Below are 23,014 nucleotides of genomic sequence, written 5' to 3'. Positions count from 1 at the left end.
TTCAAATCAACAGCAACTGTCAGACATTTCAGATAATTGGTTAATCAGCTAGCCAGCTAGTTATAGCGGCCTAAAGGTGCATCCACACCGCAGTTACTTTTTTTAGAACAACGTATCCACGTATCCAAGTATTAACTGCTACATTAGGTAACTATCTGTAGCCACAAAAGTTACGTAATCTGTTGCAGAGTGTACGGTATGGATGTAAGGTAATTTTGGAAATTGAATAATCCCGAAAATCATTTTAAAATCATTGGTATCCCGTTGTCTTATTACAAAGGGATACGAGATACGGGAAACGTCCCTTTTCGGAAGTATCCGCCGCTTTTTTAGTGATTTTTTTCCATTTGGATTTAACCGAATACACCTTATAAAATTACTTAAGATTTATATATATATATATATATATATATTTGCTTAGCTTATGTACGCCTTCAACCCCAGAAGAGTTACATGCGACCCTAAGACTCCGCACCATCGTTGAGCTCTGGCAACTATTTTTCCATTACTGAGCGTTTCTTTAAATAAGGGTACTATTATAAATGTGCACTCTGAAAATTCTGCTTAGAATCACGAGCTTTTTTTTATACTTTTTCAGTGGCAAACAAGCATACGGTCTGCCTGATGGTGAGCAGAATTTTTGAGAGGATACTCGTAAGCGAATTTTAAGATCCGCCTCACATATATACAAAACTCCTTGTCTAACAGCGGTAATCCATAAACAAAACATTAATTATTTATTTCCTCATACGTATACCACATCTCTACTTACGAGTATCCTCTCAAAAACAAATACCAACTACCTAGTACAAAACATTCAATTGACAGCTAAATCCTCTTCAAACAGGTTTTAGGGACAGAAAACTATCCCAAGACTAGGGCTATAATCCCTAAGGTACGGTGTGCAAATTAATGCAGGGGTTGTTTTGATGGTGGATGCAACGTAATGCAGTTTTCGTGTTGTGGTTGGTTATGATTATGAGTCATATGCATCTTTGACTAGGTAAGGTTTTATAGGTGTTGTAAAGTTACTTAGGCTTACCATTAGTCCTGTTATGGGAGTTTTAATATCGTATTAGTTTTTTTACGATGTCTGTCACTAATGGTATGATCAGATATGGATTTTTGGGGATGTACTAAGTGATCACTCATCTTCGATATCAGTAAAAATATAGTGTATTCCTATTTGTCCTCGCCCCGCGTGACCACTACCATACATGAGGCGGGGACAGATGAGAATTATTTATATGAATCGCCTATTCCCATCTGTACCCGGCTGGGACAAGAGGGAATACACCAAACAAATACTATAATTTGTATTTTTTGCGGAACATTACAGGTATAAAAGGTTTGTTAATATGTACTTATATGGAATTAAATAACAGTCAGTCAAGTATATATTTGTACAGTATTTCATGCCAAAGTGATCCTACTTTGACCGTCGAGGAAAAATAAAAGTTAGAAAAGATGTTCACTTATTATTTTAAGCACTTAATTTTTCTTCACATATATTTTATTCGTCTCCACTACCCAAACTGATATAGAATTAAGCTCTTAGACCGAATATTGTCTACAATATTTTGTGTACAGTATTGTACGGTAACCTAAAACAGTGGTACCCTGCTGTCCCTCCGTAATCCGGAGTGGCTTAAACAAGGGCTGCGAGACGGCACGGTCCGCTGCCCGTTTTTAACAACCCTACCGAGACAACGCCAATTATTGATGCCAAACGTTTGCTTTGGAGCTCCTGTTTATAGAAAATTGGATGATTGTGGCAAAACTATGGCTGTTTTAACTGTAAGGTTCTGCAAATACCCTTAACGTAATTGGTTGTGTATTGGAAAAATATTCTGATAGAAAGGCCATAGGCTTTTTTAGTAGTAAATAATCCTAGTGAGACAATGCCAATTATTGATGCCAAACGTTTGCTTTGGAGCTACTGTTTATAGAAAATTGGATGATTGTGGCAAAACCATGGCTGTTTTAACTGTAAGGCTAGGTTCTGCAAATACCCTTAACGTAATTGGTTGTGTATTGGAAAAATATTCTGATAGAAAGGCCATAGGCTTTTTTAGTTGTAAACAATCCTAGTGAGAAAATGCCAATTATTGATGCCAAACGTTTGCTTTGGAGCTACTGTTTATAGAAAATTGGATGATTGTGGCAAAACTATGGCTGCTTTAACTGTAAGGTTAGATTCTGCAAATACCCTTAACGTAATTGGTTGTGTATTGGAAAAATATTCTGATAGAAAGGCCATAGGCTTTTTTAGTTGTAAACAATCCTAGTGAGACAACGCCAATTATTGATGTCAAATGTTTGCTTTGGAGTTACTGTTTATAGAAAATTGGATGATTGTGGCAAAACTATGGCTGTTTTAACTGTAAGGCTAGGTTCTGCAAATACCCTTAACGTAATTGGTTGTGTATTGGAAAAATATTCTGATAGAAAGGCCATAGGCTTTTTTAGTTGTAAACAATCCTAGTGAGACAATGCCAATTATTGATGTCAAACGTTTGCTTTGGAGTTACTGTTAATAGGAAATTGGATGATTGTGGCAAAAATATAACTGTGTTACTGTTAGGTTAGGTTAGGTTCCGCAAATGACCGCAACGTAATAGGCTGTGTGTCTTGGACAAATTATTCAGATACAAAGGCTTTATTTTTTTGTCTTAACAACCCTAGCGAGACAATGCCAATTATTGATGCCAAACGTTTGCTTTGGAGTTGCGCTACTAATATGTAGGTATATAAGCAATTGGATGATTGTGGTAAAACTATAGTAATGGAACTTTTAACCTTAATATTAAATAACAGAGCGTAATGTAGGTGTTTTTGTATGTACCTGTTTTTAAATTATCTCTGAAGCTCCAACCCTTTGAACCATTAGGTATTTTTTAACCAGCAAGCAACAATAACGTTATAACTAATTTGAACTATTGAATTTACTGAAAAAAAGCGCTAAAGTATTTTTCGTTTCTCGACCGTAATTTCTACAACCCTATTAATAACTACAAATCCAGCAATTTAACCCCTCTGCTGCTGAAACCAGACTCCTACAATTTTCCTGAACCTGATAACAATTGGGGACCAATATAAATCTTCCTACGTTCACAGTCAGAATGGTTACAGTCAACATATAACAGTACCTAGACTGGCATCACTTTAGTAAACATTGTATTGTATAATCATATAAATACCACGGATGACTAACTGCCTTGCAATTTTTTTGGTTTTTAGGCTTTTTTTAGCGCAGATCAGATAATAAACTTTTAAGCTTATAAATAATTACAAACTCGGACCTGGAAAAGGAGAGTGGGTGAGCTTTTTTTACATTTTTAATAAAAAAGTTTTTTTGTTCGATTTATTTCTTTTTAATAGAAACTAATCATTACATATTTTAAGGTACATAGCGTAATCTATATTATACAATATTTAACGTGAATATCAGTATGTGACTTACGTTATGTTATTTTTACGCCGTTTACGTCATAATTCAATAAATAATTTAATATCAGTCATAAAAAGTCGCGATGTAACGTCGGTACCGCTCTCATCATATTAATTCACAGGATTGCGGTGGGCTTCAATTGTAACAATTATAGTAACTCATCAATATTCATTAGTCTGCATAAACTTACATTTAAAACTGTAACTCTCCGAAGTTTTCTTATAAATCCTAAATCAGACAAAATTTAATAATTTAAAGTCAAAGTACTGAATCTTAACTGCGGAAGGGTCCACTGGCGTCCACTGGTCCACATGAGCTAGCCTATAAAACTGTCTCCTGTGATCTACGGCCGAGGTCTGTGGAGGTGAATGCTGGGTTGATAATGAAATGATTTCTAATTATGCTGTGGCCTATGTTTTTATACCTTTCTTGGAATCTTCTTGTATAAGTAGTAGTAGGTATGTACAGTCACGTCTGATAATATCGACGAAAAATGTGTCAAAAATATGTATACACTACCTTAATATATGGGCAATAAAGTCGTGTGTACATATTTTTGGCACTTTTTTCGTATCAATAATTATATTAATTAATTAATTTAACCATAGAGACTATACATCTCTATTGTATTGTATTAATTATTTATTTTAAGATTATTATAATGTAATGTTTGCCCAGGTATTGGCTGTTGTATTTATAAATGTTGTTATGTATTTTTCATGTCACTATATGATGTTACTATAAATGTTGTATTGACTTGTAAAAGAGCCCTTGAGGCCTACTTGCAGAATAAGTTTTTGAATTTTGAATTTTTTTGAATATTTTCAGACGTGACCGTACATGTAACATTTCCCAAAAAAAGCCCAATTGGCATTAAACTAGCTATTGCCTAAATCTCTATTTACAATGAGCAGGAGCTTATAGATCGTGTCTTGACTCATAATGCCATGTTATTAAAGGTTAGATTTGACAAATCTGCGCGTCATCGTGGATGACACGAACTATATTTATTAAATTATTTTTTGTTTTCGCGACGCACGAGTACTTCACTTTTTTGTATTGCTTATTTAAATTACACAGCAATAACAATGTGATTATAAATTAAAATAAAATTATTAACATCCTCACGACTTTGAATTTACTGCCCCAAATGTAGCGACGACTTTACCTCTTTTATTACATTCATATATCGTTTCGTTTATTAAATAAAATTAAATTGAAACCACAACCATCATCTAAATCCAATGCACAGGCTTCGTCAAAAGCATAGGTAATAAACAGAATCCGCAACAAACTTCGTCCAATCTACATTAGTGATAAATTGATAATCCGCCACAGACTTCGTCATAAATAAATAAATAAATATTATAGGACATTATTACACAAATTGACTAAGTCCCACAGTAAGCTCAATAAGGCTTGTGTTGAGAGTACTTAGACAACGATATATATAATATATAAAGATTTATAAATACTTAAATACATAGAAAACACCCATGACTCAGGAACAAATATCCATGCTCATCACACGAATACATGCCCTTACCAGGATTTGAACCCGGGACCATCAGCTTCGTAGGCAGGGTCATTACCCACTAGGCCAAACCGGTCGTCTAGTAGTCATAAATGATAAAAGATAATATCCGCAAGATTTGTCCAAAAACCTAACACTACTCACGGGGACACCCATTAATTCCCGAGACGACACGTACCCGGCGCAAAAATTCCAAAAATACTTACCGCATTACCGCGCTGTACTGCCAGTGATATTTGCTACCAGGTAAATCATAAATTACATCTATAGCTCAAAATGTTTTGATTATTAAGTCTTCATTCTCAAAAAGTCGGACAAAAACGTTATATTGACACGCAATAATCTAAACAAGTGTTTCATTGCGACTTTTTACGTCTACATTATACGCAATAAAGAAAATGAGGAAAACATAATATAATAAGAAACTCGCAGAGAGGAACGACTTGTGCACGTTTTGTCTCTGGATTCATTTACTTTGAAATAAAATGACAGCGCTACCAACATTGCAAAATATTTTTTGAAAAATGCTGGCATTAAGTTTGCAACGCTGAGTGACAACTTGAAACATCTGATTGGTTTGATATTGCTTTTGACATTACTTGAGACTCAGTGTAATGCAATGTAAATACTATCATATTAAAATATGAAAGTGACCCTGTTCACTCAGCTGGAGGTTGTCTTGGGGTTTGAATCCCGGTAAGGGCATTTAAAATAAGGGTTAAGCATGAATGTTTATTTCTTAGTTATTAATGGTTTCTCTTTACAGAATAATCCGTCAAACCAATTTCTAAGTGGAAAAGGTAGCAAATTTGATAATATGAATTTGCGAGAGGGTAATGTACCATATAAATTTAAAAATTCGCGTCTTTTCCATCGAGAAATTTTCCAGACGATTTATAAGCAAATCATCGCCTACTTCACAACGTACAATTCGTTTGCATTAAAATATTTACAGTACATATGGTGCTATTTTACCGTGCTAGTGCGATAATTAGTATATCACGTAACTATATCGAAAATTTTAAGGGACATAAAACGTTGTACAATACATGTGCGATTAGGTAATTCGCAGCTTGTGTCAACGCAAATTTATCGTCACTCATTACGAATTTTCTATTTTTCGCACTTGTATCTTAATGTACTATTACTTATTCAATATAATTATTTAGGAAAGGAAATCAATCTTTATTTATAATTTTTATAAATACATTGAATGTCTGAAACAGTAGAAAGTTTACGTTCTAAATTCAAATTTGAAAATTGTTTATCTTGAAACATCATGAATGCTTGATCAATGTTGTGGTATAATTTATCGGTAAACAAAAGTTGTACAAACAAGTTGTTTATTAAAAAGCTCACAAGTGCCCTTTGGCGGATTAATTGAATAATTTTCGCGTAAACATTTCAAACCGACAGTTGTCGAGTATTGATTTCCACTACCCTCTAGTGGGGGTGTGGTCTAAGTCATGAGATAATAGGAATACAATTATTTCAAAGCACCTATTATTTTTAATAGCTAAAAATTAGCCTTCATTTACTGAAAAGGATGCAACCTCAAAAACATGGCATTAATTATTGTAATTTTTTGTTGGTTATATCATTTTAGGTTTGAGGAACTTTATTTCTGAAAGAAATTTACATTTCGCTTGATGAGAAAATGACATTTAAATTTTCCCTATAACGTCTAATAGTCAGACCTACCTAATTAAAAATTCTGCAGATATCTATAAGTACTAAGATGTAGGTAAATTATGTTAGTTTCATATTATTCTGAAGCAACTTATACAGACGTCTACAAGAATCTTCAATAAGTGGGTTTATGCCAATAATTTATATCGCCATCTTACTAACAAAACCGCATCGCACCGAGACCGTACACTTGTTGTTAACCACCATCGGTAAAATAAAATTTACCCGCCTATACTCTACCGTTTGGACCCCATCGGCATCACCTCACAAAAACAAGGGTGGATTTGCAGAATTAAATAAAAAAAGTACACCTTTCTGGACACCGAAATGGCGTCAAGTCTATTGGATTTTTTTCCAAGCATCAGCAATTCCTCTAATAGTGTTATTAGGGAAAAAACGGAAAAAAAGAGGGAAAAATGATCGCAGCATTTGATTCGATTGAGATGAAGATGCTTTCTGACGGAAATGGCAGACATTTAGGGGATAAATAATATGACACGAGGAGCTGTCAGTTTGACATGTCGAAGTAGGGAACTATCAATAGAGTGCGCTCTAATAGCAGATTGGTGTGACGATAAATTCCCTTTTACAAATGGCACTTGCTTGGAACAAATTGTCTACAGTAAAGTATTTTCCGGGACTTTTACCTACCGCATTTTTCTTATGAACTTAAAATCAAAGTTGTTATTTCATATACCGAATAAATAATTATTATGGTAGTGTAAAAGATAAATTAATGGTAATAGTTATTTGTTTTACAAGGGGGCAAAGTTGTTGTTTAACCGCTCGTGCTAATATTAATACCCGAGCAAGCGAAAGATTCCAAGGAAGAAGAAAGATTAAACAAATATGACCACGAGTGAAACACAAAAAAAAAAAAAATGACATACGTTAAATAGTTAAGTATAGAATAAGCTTACTGCTAATGCAATAATGGAATAGGTCAATGACACTGCATTCCCGCATCGATCAATCGAATGCGAATAAAACATGTTCCTAATTCAGTCTACGATATAAAATAGATAATATCCTTTCCATATTCAATTCACATGACTATTTCGGTAAAAACAGACTTTGATCAAATAATGGAACGTTAATTGAAATCCCGAATCGACAAGTAATAAGTTTTTGGCATAAACTTCATTTTTGGTAAAAGTTTTTATCGCTGACTTTTTTCCACAGGCAACTAATACACATATACTTTGTACTTTTTACTAGTTGTATTTTACTTTTGATATGTTTTTTTAAGATTACTACGACTACTACTCATTGCTATTCTAAATGCCCCAAACACAATTAGTTTGCGTTGTTTTATCACAGAGTTCCCATGGTCACCTCCCGTCTCCATGAGATCGGCTCCATGTATGCAAAATTTCAGCCCAATCGAAGACCAGCAACGCATTTATTACCGAAGCATAATACATGCTAAGTGGTGACCCTTCGTAGCCATATAGCAGCGCCAATATTTCTTTTACGTGCTGTCTATTTTTGTGTAACATATTATTTTAAGAATCTAGTTTTAAGTGTTTAGTAAGTTCTTTTTTGTAACTGAAGTGGCGCCGTATGTAGAGTCAGACCAAGATGAGTTGGCAGCGATTTTGATAGCCCAGACGGTGCACGGGTTATTTTAAACGTCAATCTTCTATGAAATTATGGGTTCTACTTGACACTTGCACCGTTTGGGCTATTAAAATCGCTGCTAACTTATCTTGGTCTGGGTCTAAGGTTTTTACGAAAAAATATCTTTCTATTCTATTCTAATCGGAAAACGGGACTCACTAACTAACATACATACCTAGATACTAACAGGGCAATTATAAAAGCTTGTAAAACTGTACGTAAATAACAGATGTGACTAAAAGTCACGTCATCATTTGCATACAATATTTAAGTTTCAGTAGACGTTTTCAATAAAAAAATCAAATAGTAGCTTAAGTCTAACTTTTTGGGTAAACATATTACTCTATTTCGTTATCATTAATCAAATATACATGAACTCAACAATAAATCTAATCCAATAATAAAAAATTAAAGAAAGGCCATATCTCACAAGATTATTATAGTCTCTTATATTCTTTTAAATCTAAAGAAAATCCGCATATTCCCGCTAAAAGCACCCTTCTATTTGCTGTCATTCATTCCCATAGCTACCTATCTCAAAACCAAAATATACCAGTGTAATGTGACCCTGAGTTACATGTTATTGTTACAAGAAAAGAGTTCAAACTTATTTTGGTTTTCATAAGGCTTGGAAGCCGTTATGAATGAAAGCGCTGGTGCAATTCATTCGACTTATGCTGCATGATGCATGAACTAGCCAGTACTGTAAATATTTGTATTAATTTCAAAACCTCGCATCTCATTCTATCCTGACATTGTAAAATCAACCATATCATTCGGTTGTTAGGATAACTTTTAAACGTTTGGAAAAAGAGAGGGGTGTGGTTGCAAAAATAGATTGTTGGTAAATATAGATGACGGGCTTTTTGGAAACATATGGGTAAAACATTTGCCAGTTCGCAGTCGCAAAATGTGAATAGAGGCAGATGAGCCGGCTAGACTGACAGTGGCATAATAAAATTATGGTGTACCTAAGAGGAAATCATAAAAAAAAAACTATGATTAGTTTGTTATAGAGTTGACATAATATCATTTATAACTATCGTTCCAAGTTGATGCATTGTTGAATTGCCGTATACTTTATAAATAATAATTTGAATTTCCAAATTACATTTCTACTTGACACTTCGGAATTGCATTTGAGATCATTGTAACCTAAGAATCGCCAGCCCTACAATAACATAAACATGACGTCACAGCTCCCTGACGTTTTATTGGACGCGTAACGCTTTGATCACGTCGCTGCACGTATAGCGTTACCAATTAGAGGCGACAGCGATACAATTGAAGTTAGGGTTGTCAATCAATAAAGGCAAGACATTCAAGATTGGATCAAGACTGCTATTATTGATTTTATATAGGACTGTGATACAAAACATAGCGAGAGACCTTTGCTTTATTTTAAAAGCTAAAAGGTAACTAAAATAACGCAAGAAAAATAGATTCGTTATTAAAGCTGTTATACTAAAATAGACTCCATATTATATTCTATTTTCACAAATGAAACATATCTGTAAGTTAGAGGAAATTGGGGTGAAATGATGTCATTATAACCAGTCTTCATAAAATAAAAATACATATATGAAGAACAAATTATTAATAAATATGTAATAGTAAAAGCTTCATACAGAGCTAAATTCTCATGAGAAATGGAGTATGTTCGAAAACACGCGAGAGCAAGAAACAAAATAGAAGCAAGCACAAAACCAGATGCGCCACCAGACTGTCTTATCGAGTTACCGGCAAATAAGTTTTAGAGTTAGCTCCGTTGCAGAACTGTGTGTAAAATATTCGATTATGGCTTTTATAAAAGGATTTCTAGATCTTGACCTAAGAATTTCGCTAACCAAGTTTGATTTTACTTTAGGTTTTACTAATAATAATAAAAAAATGTGTAGTAGGTTAATAGAACAAAATAACATTTTGACTTGGCAAGTTTCCAATATTACCTTGTTAAAGTTAACTAGTTTTTTTGACTATAATTACATAAATTAATTGCTAAGTTATTTTGACTTCGTAATAAAGAAGGAAGGACAAAGTCAGGAGTTAAAAAGAACCGGGGGAGAAACCTTTGCCCAGCAGTAGGACACTCAAATAGGCTAAGAAAAAAAAAAGTTAAACCGCACGCCGTCTACTTCATATAGTTATATATGTTTATAAAGTGAGCTCTTAAGTAAAATTCGTAAAACCTTAAAAATTCCAACTACTACATAGTTATATTATATGTATAAGACAGCTCAATTTTGATTATTTACTTACCAATACACCGAGGTATATTATAGTCTACTGTTTATAAAATATTTGTATACCAAAACTTTTTAGTCATAAGATATTTGACGTGTAAACTGTATTGTATTTTTATAAATAAATATTTGAAATCTGATTTTACCAATATAAATTTACACCAACAATTGCTTAAATTTCTAGTGCAAGCAACTATTTAAACTATCCCCATTCCTCCCCAACTTCCTCACTAAATAATCAAATATCTTAAATCGAGTAAGTCAGGGGCAATACGAGCAAGTAATCGCGTAATCATATCCACGGGCGGATATTGAATTCTGCCGCCGGAAGATCTGGACTCGTCTTTTTGCTGTTGATGTTGTAACCGTAGTAAGCAAACTTACTGAACGTACAAAAATATTGTTTGACGTCACTTATTGGGTTTGTTTTGGTTGATGTTTCTTTTCGAAGTGCTTTATGTGATTGAGTAACTAATAATTCGTGACTGTCTATTAAAACGTACGTGCATTTGAATTTAGAGGGTTTCAATTTAATAAAAAATAAACTATAAGTAATGTGCAAACCATATTTAACGTGCAATTTTTTTTTGTAGATGAAAAATTGTAATTTCACTAGTTGATTGATACCTCTGATCAGTACGTGTACTTTTTATTATAAATATTTTTTTACTATCATGATTAGCCCATGATGATTACGAGTATGTGTTGTTTTGTGTTATTTAAGCACATAATGTCTACTCGTAATAACAAGCACACTTAGTTCAGGAAAAAGGAATTTAAATGTTGTTATCATACTGTGAAATTGTTACAAATCCTTTGTGAGCTGATAAATAAACATTTTTATTATTTTATTACTCTAATGCAATTTTTATAATAAGTATAGCAAACCTATCACATTATAAAATTCAAGTGATTGCAACGGTAGATTAACCAAAAACCTAAACCTAATTACTGGAAACGCATCTGCACCCCTAAACACATGCGTCAATCGTTTTTTAACCCGATTTCCATCAAGTCATCCATCATGCACAAATGACTGGTGGCATCTGATCGTGATGACGTATCATACAGTGCACAATAATAAGATTTTGAGAAAGTTTAGGTTTTTAAAGTTTCAATTGAAATTAAATTTTTGATCACCCTGGCCGCTCCGATATATCTGATGGCAACTTTACATCTTCTAGTAAACAATATTACTCTGACTATGTGATTCAGTGATAACAACGCCATCTATCAGAATATTCGGTCTCTAATGACAGCATGTTATTATCAAAAGCAAAAGGTCTTTAATTTTGACGCATGTAGAGTCAAGTAAACGTCATAAATTCATAAAAGTTTGACGTTTAACATGACCCGTGCACCGTCTGGGCTATCAAAATCGCTGCCAACTTATCATGGTCTCACTCTAGCGTTTTATCGAGAACTGAACAGATCCTATATTATGCTAATAGTATTAAGCGGGTTCGAAAGTAGTAATAACATTTTGTTCCGTGTTGCCCAACGAATATGTTTGATGCAGGCAAGCATCATACAAATTCTGTGTTAACAACATGAAGTTTTTCTTCATATCTTCGCAATCCTCGATATAAATCCGGTTTATGGCAGTTCCTGGTTCAGCGATACCGACGCCATTAACGTGAGTTATGTGGTGCCACAAACAGCTTGTAAATCAAAGATATTTGTTGGTTTTTGTAACGGGGAAATGTTGAAGATCTTTTTGCACACTTTCAGCCAAGTGGTTTCAAGTAGTTCGTGTTCATGGCAGGTAATATTTCTTAAAGCATTTGACGATAGTGCATAATGTACTAACATATACTTTTGTAATAATTATTAAAAATAAATTCAAATGTTGTAACATTTATTTCGAGTTTAGAGGGCTTTATTTTCACATCAACATTAATTGTTATATATCAATAAATAAGAATAAAATCCCCGCTATCCTCTAATCACGGCCATTATTGAAATACTCTTGCAGAGTTTACTCACTTACGAATAAGAAAATCGTAAGTATTTACAAATATTTTTTCTGAATGAAGGTAACTAATCCTAAACTTAGCTCACAGGCCAATTAGAACATACACTGATATCAGTCTGATATCAGTAATGAAGTCATTTAGTTATCGTTCATTTCGATCCTCGGTCCTGTCACATATACGTATGGCATTAGGAAGGATGTAAATCAAACAAATGTTAGGCTCGAACTCAACTGTACCTATTAGGTACTCAGCACGATTATATAGTGTACATAAAGTTGCATATACTTAGAGTTGATGACTTTACCACTACAGTACTTATTGTCCGTTCATGTATTTATGCGAGACGCACGATAACCTAAAATTAATGGAAGATTCTGATGTCAGTATGCGTTCATATTGGCCTGTCAGTTTCTTAAAGAAAATGTGTGCCTCTGCCTATGAATATTAATATAAACCTAAGGGTGAAAAGGGTCATATTATACTTCAGAATTACAAAGCACCTAAGGTGTGGAAATGTTAATTGGGTCGATTGTGTCCACTGATAAGGAAATTCATTACAAGCTGATAAGATAAAATCTTGCGAAATTTATCCCGTACTAAACTACCAGACTCTTTATTTGTAGCATTCGTAGTAGGTACCTAGATTGTTTTCGAATTGGGAAAGAAATATATTTTTTAACTTCTTGTGTTTTCATAACAGATCTTCAAACCAAACGGAGTCCAGACATATTAAACATACAAAACATGCGGTCAATGCGGCCAAATCTGTCTGTGGAAAATTCCGTACACAAGCGTATTTTTTTTTCTATCTAGAAAATAGAGCCCATCTGCTTCATTTGAAAAAAAGTGCTCTTGTACGAAATTACCCGCAAATAGATTTGGCCGCATTAACTTACTTTTGCTGCTAGTTAATCAGATGCAGTGCACACTTACTTTACATATTCGTAAAGAACCTAACCAGGAATCAACGTCTTCCCGGCCTGTAAGCCGTAGCCTCTCTATTTCCTTTACCCGGCACGGCGCTATGTATTACGTTGGCTGCAGTCGGCACTAACTGAGTTATGGCGCTTAATGGCCTAGCCGGAGAAATTGCTGTTTTGGAATATTTGTTGCCGGATTCTTATATTGTCATAAGTACTTTTGAATACATATTTATATTAGGGACTGAAATTGGTAAATAACCAATTAATAAGGCGTATGTTAACGGCGCCAATCATGGGACTTTTAAGAGAAAATTTGGAGTATTTTTGATACTCGCCGACACAGTTTCAATATTATGAACAAATTAAAACTATGTGTTTTTGACAGATATGGGATGTATAGCGCGTTTAATTTTAAAACTAACAAAAATCTATGAAAAGTAAAACTGAAGCATCTCTATGGCTCTTGTTTATGGTAAAATGTTGCCAGTGTTTAAAAACCATGATAAATATTTATGTTAAAAAGATTCTTCTATACCATCCCATTACTGGTGCCACGTCCATTATAGGCATGTTTACTATACTCTTACACTATTTTATATCTTTATTTTTTTTATTTGAATCGTCAGCCGCCTTGACAGTAAAATCTACTGTTCCAAATTTTAACTGCTTTTCTACGTTAAACGATCTCTGAGAAAAACGCATTTAACTAATTTACTAGAACGAAGAATATACGATAAATACGGAAGATTCTCTTATTAATAAATTCTAGTCAATTAAACAAATAGTAAGACAACAATAAGAGATGGCAAAAGAAAGAAAATTTACAGATCTACGCAATCAAAAATGCAAAAAATGTTAATAACAAACCAAATTATCAAAACAAGCGATGAGCACTCTACAAAAGCCTTAAAAATAGTAGAAAATGATGATACTAACATGATTTACACCGGAGACTCGTGTCTTGTTCAATTTAGATAGGTTAGTGCCCATCCGGAGCCATTAATGGCGGAATTCCAACCTTAAACCCATACACTAAGAGTCCGAATTCCTCTACACTTACAATTAGTTCGATGGTAAATTTGGCACAGTTTTCATACAAAAGTTTTCACTTATTATATCACAATTGTAAAAGTTTGAACACAATTTGTAAATTAGTCTTTTTAAAGCCACTTTGGTTCACGTGGAAGCTGGAAAGAAATAATTACAATTTATTTCGGGTTTATCTCTAGAGAAGAAAATAAAAATGCCAAACACCCATTCGAATCCTTCCTTTAGCGAACTCATGGATAATTTGTTTAATAAAATAGCTAATTTGAATCCTTTTTTTCTCAGATATGCTAGAAGAGTTCGTGAAAGTAAGCAATCGATTTGTTTCACAACTAAGAATTAACCCGTCTGTTACGGTTTACGGTTCAATTTGTAATGGTAAATTGACGATTCTAATTAACGTTCGGCCAACAGTGGTGGTAGTGATATTTAAAGTAATGTCAATATGGGTAAGTGTGGCATACGCTTAAGTGTGGCTGGAATTGACATTGGGGCCTGTTTACACATTGATTAGTATTTATTGCGAGTTCGTACATTTGCTACTTGCTACGTTTGGTGGCAAATGTATGAATTCGCAATAAACACTTATCAATACGTAAATAGGTCAGCCACACTTATCCCACAGCCACACTTGGTTCAATACAGGTGCATTGACCTTAAGTGAACGGTATTGAGATTAGAAATTTCCAAACTGATAACGCTCGTTGTTAGTAATTCTATAGCGTTTTTAGATGTTGTTCTGTTATAGAAGATAAATCCTACAGAATTTTTAGCATATTTTTTTTCTGTTCTATACAGCACAAACGAGGTTTTAACCCACGGTTTTTGACCACCACACGCTTATGAAAGGTTAAGGAGGCGACTGACTTGTAACATTTGCCGGTCAATTATCGTTCACGGTGATCGTGTTACATTACACCGAAATAAGTCAGTCGCCAGCTTTAAATACCACTAAAATATCAGACCATAAATATTACTACATGTATCTGCCTTAATTTACGAAACGTAAGTACCAAAACGCATCATCTCTCGCCATGCATGCCCACGCCGCCGTGGGCGAACATGTTTTGTCTTCTTATTCTGATCATAACCTGATTAACATCACTTTTAAGTTTTTGTTACTAATTTTGGTCAATTTGTTCCCAAATTACATTATAAATGTAATATTAAATAAAAAGCCTTTTATTTCTTGAATTAATACATTGTTTACGTATTTGTTATGTTTTTGGCAAATTATTCAAATCCCCGCTTTACCTATCAAATTACATTACCTATCTTTAATAAAAAAAAGTTTATATCCTGATCTGCTTCCTCAATTATTGTAAATTTGCGAGTTTAGTTCTTCAACATTTTGTCAAAAATAATGATTTTTAAAGATTTCACTACTATGGGGTACCATAAACACATACCAAAGCCCTGAATATTTCATGACAATATATAAATTAATGTCTGTCTTCTCATCTGTGTGTATATGAATACTTAAAGTGTAATAAATACCTCCGTAATCTTTTAGCGTGAAAAACACACTGAACAATTTTTCTATTACACAAAAGCCATCGATAGATCCGAACTATCCGTGTGCTGCTTCAACTAAAACCTATATCCGTCGGCTATAACGGGCTGGCAGCCTAATACTATTAAAGCTCGACGACATGGACTGACCTGACCTGTCACTCAACGCTTGATGTCACTACGTACATATGTACAGACGCCATCAGATATATCGGAGCGGCCACAAATATCTGAACACGCCTCTATTATCAAGGCGCTAGTGCGTGTTCAGATATTTTTGAGCACTTTGGCTGCTCTGATATATCTAATGGCGACTGTACACCGAAATAGGAAATAAATGACGACGGGCATTAAAATATATTTGTGTTTCGGTAACTTTCTGCGTTAACTGATGATACGATTCGATAACTAATCCATTTAGATATTTTCCTATTACAGTTAGTTTCAAGTTAAATCTGCGTCTCAACCTAGCTTCCGAAATAATGAATCCATTTGCGGTATTTTTGATCCGATGCGACCCATCTGTCAATTAGTTTGGTTTTTTGGATCCAGGTGTAACAAATTAAGTATATATTTAAAAATAAAAGTGTTACTGTTACATTACTTTTATATTACGGTATACGAGTTGTAACTTCATTAAGTACGTAGCAGAAAATTGAAAATAAATGTTGTCATCTCCGAATAAGACTTCAATTTAATCCAGTATTGTTGCAACTCTTACTTTGGAATTGGAATAGCCATTTGGTTTCGTAAATTTGCAACACAATTTGTACATTACCTTTTAAAGCCTCGATTTTATAGCACTCTTTAGTACGGAATCAAGTCGTCAATTCTACTTTATGTACAATTATTAAAGACCTTGATGTCTTGTTTGGGTAAAACATAAGTATAAAACGAGTCATTAATTATATTAATGCTATATATTTTCCCAATGCATTACAATTATTACTGGATATTTCGATTTTTAGGGTTCCGTGACTCAAAAGGAAAACAACGGAACCCTTATAGGATCACTTTGCTGTCCGTCCGTCTGCCTGTCTATTAAGCCCCTTTATCTCAGAAACGCGTGGAGGTATCGAGTTGAAATTAAAACCATATATCTATTCAGGTCTGCAGTCCCTTGAAGCTGTGAAAAAATCAAACTTGTAAGTTAACGTAAAAAAAGATATGGCCGTTTATTTTATACCGCATAAAAAAACGTATATTTCGACACTCAAGGGAATAAAAATTTATATAGTTGGCAAGTAATATCGTCTTACACTACAAATACAACGAAAACTCTGAAATGAGTTTCGACTCGCAATTGTCCGGTTTTTTTTTGTTTTACTAATATTCAAGAATGATGTATTGATTTTTTTATTTACTTAATAAGTAGAAACGAGACCACCCTCTGAGACACAATAAGTCACCTAAATATATCAGGGGTACTTCAGAAAGATATCACAAAGTCCATGTTTCTAATTAAAATAATCTTTAAAATCTAACCGCGGGGTATCACTGCCATCCCCTAATTAGTATTCTATCTCTAAATCTATGGGGGCTTGTAAGCCATGACTCACTGTGTACTATGTGTTATACCGAAAAACTTAAAAGGGCATATGTGTATAACCGTGAAATGGTGCATATGCTTTTTCGTTCCGCGGCATTTTCGTTGTGTATCAGAGTTTACACCCTGCAATTTTAACTGGGGAACTTAGTTAATCGAAAACTAACTTTAATGATTTGAAATAAGGTGCTTACCAATAATTGTATTATTGTGGTTTTTCAGTAGGCTTGATTTGTGATCATTGTTTCATGTTAAACTACAGAATGGTAATGAGATCCCCTGTGTGCTATGCAAATTTATTTGATTAAAATTGTTGTAAAATAGATTTAATCGCGTAAAGTAAAATTATATTTCGTATAAAAAAATTTTTTTTTAAAGTATATCTAATTATTTTGATGCCCAATATTTTCAAATCAGCAAGACGGCCTTAATGACATTTCAAAAGAAGGTAGATACTTAACTCAATTAAGGGTCTGTTTCACAAAGTCTGAATAATGTATTGGATAGCTGATTAACAAATATATTAACTTCCAGATAAAACTTCCTGCAAAAATAAACTGCACTTTATCTACCTAATCTTTAATTGTGAAACACCAATGATGACTTTATTCGTCAGATAAGTGGCAAGTAGCTAATTCTTACTTTACTTAGACATTGTGAAACGGACTCCGAGTCCAAGTTTAATGTTTTAATAAAACACGAAATTGTTATCAATAAATATAATTAGTAATGATTTTGGAAAATATACACAAAACTACGTTTAATTAGGTAAATAAACAGTAGCTACCTGTCATACCAATTTACATCGGTGCTGGCCGAAACGTTAATGCAATTGACAATTAACTATTACAAATTGAACCGTAAACTGTAACCGTCCGTTACGGTGTACGGTTCAATTTGTAATGGTTAATGGTCAATTGCAATTAACGTTCGGCCAACACTGCTTTACATATTCGAAGTAAAACCTCTTTCCCTCTAAGACACTATTCATCCGTAAATGGTGTATTCCCAGTACTGAAATTCATCAATATCCGAAAAAAGTTCTTATCTATTACCTACAGTACATATTAGTAATAATTTGCAAAACCCTTCTCCACATTGACCAGTAGGTATTATACTTTAAATTGTCCGATCAATACGGTTAGTTTTAAATACAAGCAAGGGGTTGCGCCCTTCATGATATGATATACGTATAACCGGCCCTCATAACCGAGTTACTAACATTTGATCAAGTTCTAATGAGACTTTTTTATTCAGTTTTGAGTTCAGATTCAAAACCCTACTTAATATAATAATAAATAAATATTATAGGACATTATTACACAAATTGACTAAGCTCCACAGTAAGCTCAATAAGGCTTGTGTTGAGGGTACTTAGACAACAACGATATATATACTATATAAATATTTATAAATACTTAAATACATAGAAAACACCCATGACTCAGGAACAAATATCCATGCTCATCACACGAATAAATGCCCTTACCAGGATTTGAACCCGGGACCATCAGCTTCGTAGGCAGGGTCACTACCCACTAAGCCAAACCGGTCGAACTGTCCATGCTCATCACACAAATAAATGCCCTTACCGGGATTTGAACCCAGAACCATCGGGTTCATAGGCAGAGTCGCCCACTAGGCCAGACCAGTCGTCAAATAAATGCGAATGTTATTTTATCTGTCTGTCTGTATGTCTATTACGTTTCTAATAATTAGATACTCTAAGCACAAATGAAATTCTTCGAGAGTAATATCGGGTATCAAAACAATATGATATTATTAGATTAATATGATTGGAATACCTATCAAAGCAGGCATGAAAGGATAACCGTAATACGGTAAAAAGGTTTTTTATTTATTATTATTTATTGACTTATTATATGAAATTTAATAAAATATTATATGAAATAATCATCCTATTGTTTTTTTTTTCCAAAAATTTATTCATATTTTTAAATGGTTCTTTAAATTTATTTAAGTAAGAATACATAAAATATTTTGAGTTTCGTGTGTGTATACTAAATACAATGTAAACAAAACTGCAGTATCAGTAATTTGTAAACATGCACTTTGTTTTGGTAGTATTAATAAGTAACTAATTTATACCATTCAATGCGGCAGTCAAGTTTGTAAAAAGGATTTTAAATAAAATTGATGTTTATTATAAATGGTAATGAGGAAAAAGCACTTTACTGATATTAATAATATAATTTAATATGATTTAAGTACATCATGAAAGTAAATATTTGTTTATTTCACATCGAATGGTAATTTTATGCCAATCGGTAATAAGCGGTCTTATTCATTATTCATGGGTTCGGGATCATTCCAATTCGCTTCACTTTTAATGGGCTACAATATTTTATTTATTAAAAACGCCTGGAGTTGCAGGCGTCCATAGGCTGCGGTGACTGCTTACCATCAGGCGGGCCGTATTCTTGTTTAACACCGTCGTGGTATAAAAAAATTGACAAATTTGTTTACTTACGTTCTTCAAAAACCTACTTCGACTTAAAATGTTGAGATATTTACCCGAGGTTTACGCACTTAACTCGCAATCAATTAAATTAGTCCCCAAAATTGAACAATTACTTAATTCATTACAGTCTATTTAAAAGTTAAAATAAAGAAATTTATATGTTTATACAGGTATATCGTGTATCATTATTTCTTAAATAATTATAAAAGATTTATTTCATAAAGGGTGTGGCAAAAAAAAAACAAATCACCTTAAAAAACTGGTATAAAATAATTTTCGCTCCTTTCCGTCCTTAAACGCACAAAACAACGCCAATAACGTTGCAACACTGTCCTAGCACTTTCAAGGTCACTTTTGTATCACTGAGTGTTTGTTTGGCTGTCGCAGCTGATTTATGGAACAAACCGGCACGCGTCCGACCTCCGCGGTGGTCGACCCCTGACTGACTGGACTAGGGAACTCACACAGCCGCAACCTCTCGCTCACTCCCTTCCGAGGGCGCTTATTTGGCCTCTTTGTTGTCCCTAACAGGGGTAAATTATTACGGTTTTGCGATAACATAATAGAATGCACTAAATATAATCGAAAGGATAACGCTTTTTACTAGCCTAAATATTGAATTTTCCGGAGCTGCCTATATTTTATGGAAAGGTTTCGATAAATTAACGGTTATTTTCGCGGTACCCTTAGCTAATATTTACAATATTCCCTTTATATGAGGACACACCTAACTAAAGATAAAAAAAAATATATAAAAATATTATTATATTAAGAAACGTTTGATCAAATTTACAAATTGAAAAATTTGTAACAACATTTTATTTACATTTTTACTGCATTATTAGATGAAACTGTAAACAAAGAAAGTGGCAATATATTCTGCTTCAGTCGTCAACAGAGCATCCATTTTCGCAGAAAAATGAAATAAAACCCTGACGAACGGCAGGGCCTGCGCCGTTCAACTTTCTACATTCACATAGAATTTTTACTGGAAGTAAGTGTAAACAGAGCGTACTACGCCGTACTGTAGACCGTTTTCTTAAGACTCCGCAATCACTGCAGCGTGAAGGATAATACGAAGACTCGCGGTTACTAAAAATAATGACACCGCTTAGTAGCACTTAAAATTATTTTTACGTCTAATACAATTTCGTTTATATTTATTTGTATATAATATAACATGAGTTTTGATATTAAGTGCTATAACTCGAAGTACATCTTGATTACACTAGAGTCGAACCAAGCTAACTCTGCGTAGTCTGCATGGCATTTGTAATGAGAAAGTGTGGCAATGACATCATTAATGTCAAATTCTATGAAAACATGACGTTTATAATGCCACCCCTTCAGTTTGTTCTATGCAAATCGGTGCAAAGTTAGCTTAGACGGTGTCTAATATTTGCCGGTGAGGTTAATTGATGCAAATTTTAAATCAATAAAGTTGCGCTCTCGTACTAAATCAAATATAGGATCGATGACCGTGATTCGCCTTCCCTGATCTGTCTAGCACAATGGTCTAGTCAGCGACGGAATATACTTACGAGTATCGAAACTCATAGTACATTTATAACTTCGAAACCGTGGTCCATGACTTGTCTGACCTCTTGCCGCGGCATCACAATATTTGATGTTTTCAACATGCGCGCTGTTACTGAATCGCTTGCGGCACAACTTCCGTGGGGTCATTATTGAGCTCTAGTCAGTTTTCTATAGATCTAGTTCGTCGGGTCTAGAAGGTCTTCTTCTTCTTCTCTTTTTCCTCGTTCCCTATTGCTAAGGATCGCGACCACATGTGATTTGTCTCCATTTTGTCTGGTCATAAGCCAATATGTGAACTGGATGAGTCTGGATGGTGCAGATCGCCGCCAGCCAAACTCTTCATAGCGTTTGACCATCTCATACGCGCCCCACCCCGATTACGTTTGCCATTCATTCGGCCTAATATCATATATTTCTCCACATTCTTCTTACTCTTGTCATAGTAATCTTAGTCATTGAAGTCGTTGTGCGGGCTTTTTTATTCTTCGATCTTGCAGGTAAGTGGTCTGTAATCATACACTGTCTGGTCGTGTATTAAATATGCTCCTCCCGGCGCGTTCTTTCATAGAAACGTCAATGGGCTAGAGAAATGTAGGCACTTTAATGTCGGCATTAGATTGTATTGAGATGCTTGCTTACGAAGTTGTATGGGCTGCATGGGATTCTTATTCAAAAAGAGTGATATTTTAGTACGCTATTCAGCTGATATATATTTACTGCATTTTTTGCTCTTGGTCATCAACCAAGGAAAAACACCTCCACACACATTTATGCAAATTCAATAACTTCAAGACCCTCCGACTTGCAAGTCAACAGGATAAAATGAGAGACAGGGACATATCAAGATGTTTAGCAATTTAGGATATGGGCTTTAGGATATTTACATCGCGAGTATTATAGGTACTGCTTACACGTCTCCGGCTTACGCTTATGCAGCCAAATATGTTGCTTACCTGTGAACAATAAAAAATTTGGTCAAACAATTTATATTTGAACATGCAGCCTGTTCCTGCAATTATATTACCGCAATTTCGGGGTTGGTCCCATAGTAAAAATTGCTCAGTATGACCTATATATTCACCCCGTAAATTATTGCAGGTGACTAAATAAACACTATGTATAATGTGACTATTTTAAAAATACAAAGAAAAATATGTAAGAAAGTAATTTGATTTATTCCCAATAGTAGTAAATACACTTTTACATAATTTCCCTTTATCAAACATCATAATCACAAATCAATTTGTATTTTATTTATGACTGAATAGGAATCATTTTACTATTAACCAGTCATTAGTACAATCGACGTTGATGAGGAAACAATTGAAGAACAACCATTACTCTATCAGCTGGCTGATCAGTCACAATCATTAAGATTTCAGTTATGAAATGGAATTTTAATACATTTAGTGCCGTGTGATGGTTACACTTAATTGATTGGCTTCAAGCAAA

General features: G+C 34.0%; 1 protein-coding gene across 7 annotated transcripts in view; it reads right to left on the bottom strand.

Annotated features, from left to right (window-relative positions):
* The window catches only part of LOC133521123 (uncharacterized), a 614,754-nt gene that overhangs the window by 254,116 nt on the left and 337,624 nt on the right, over positions 1-23,014 (bottom strand). Inside the window, exons 1-2 of one of the 7 annotated variants that reach the window (XM_061855901.1) lie at positions 20,274-20,751; positions 14,373-14,623 (exon numbers count right to left, since the gene is read on the bottom strand). The exons of 5 other annotated variants lie outside the window; for them this stretch is intronic. In XM_061855901.1, the coding sequence (XP_061711885.1) occupies positions 14,373-14,426 (54 nt within the window). In that variant the 5' untranslated portion in view covers positions 14,427-14,623; positions 20,274-20,751. Of the gene's footprint in view, positions 1-14,372; positions 14,624-20,273; positions 20,752-23,014 lie in introns of those variants that run through there. One more of the 7 variants, XM_061855902.1, reaches the window with a different exon arrangement.

This window comes from Cydia pomonella, chromosome 9 (genome assembly GCF_033807575.1).
Source record: "Cydia pomonella isolate Wapato2018A chromosome 9, ilCydPomo1, whole genome shotgun sequence".
Taxonomy (NCBI): Eukaryota; Metazoa; Arthropoda; class Insecta; order Lepidoptera; family Tortricidae; genus Cydia; species Cydia pomonella.
This window is presented reverse-complemented; position numbering and strand designations above follow the sequence as displayed.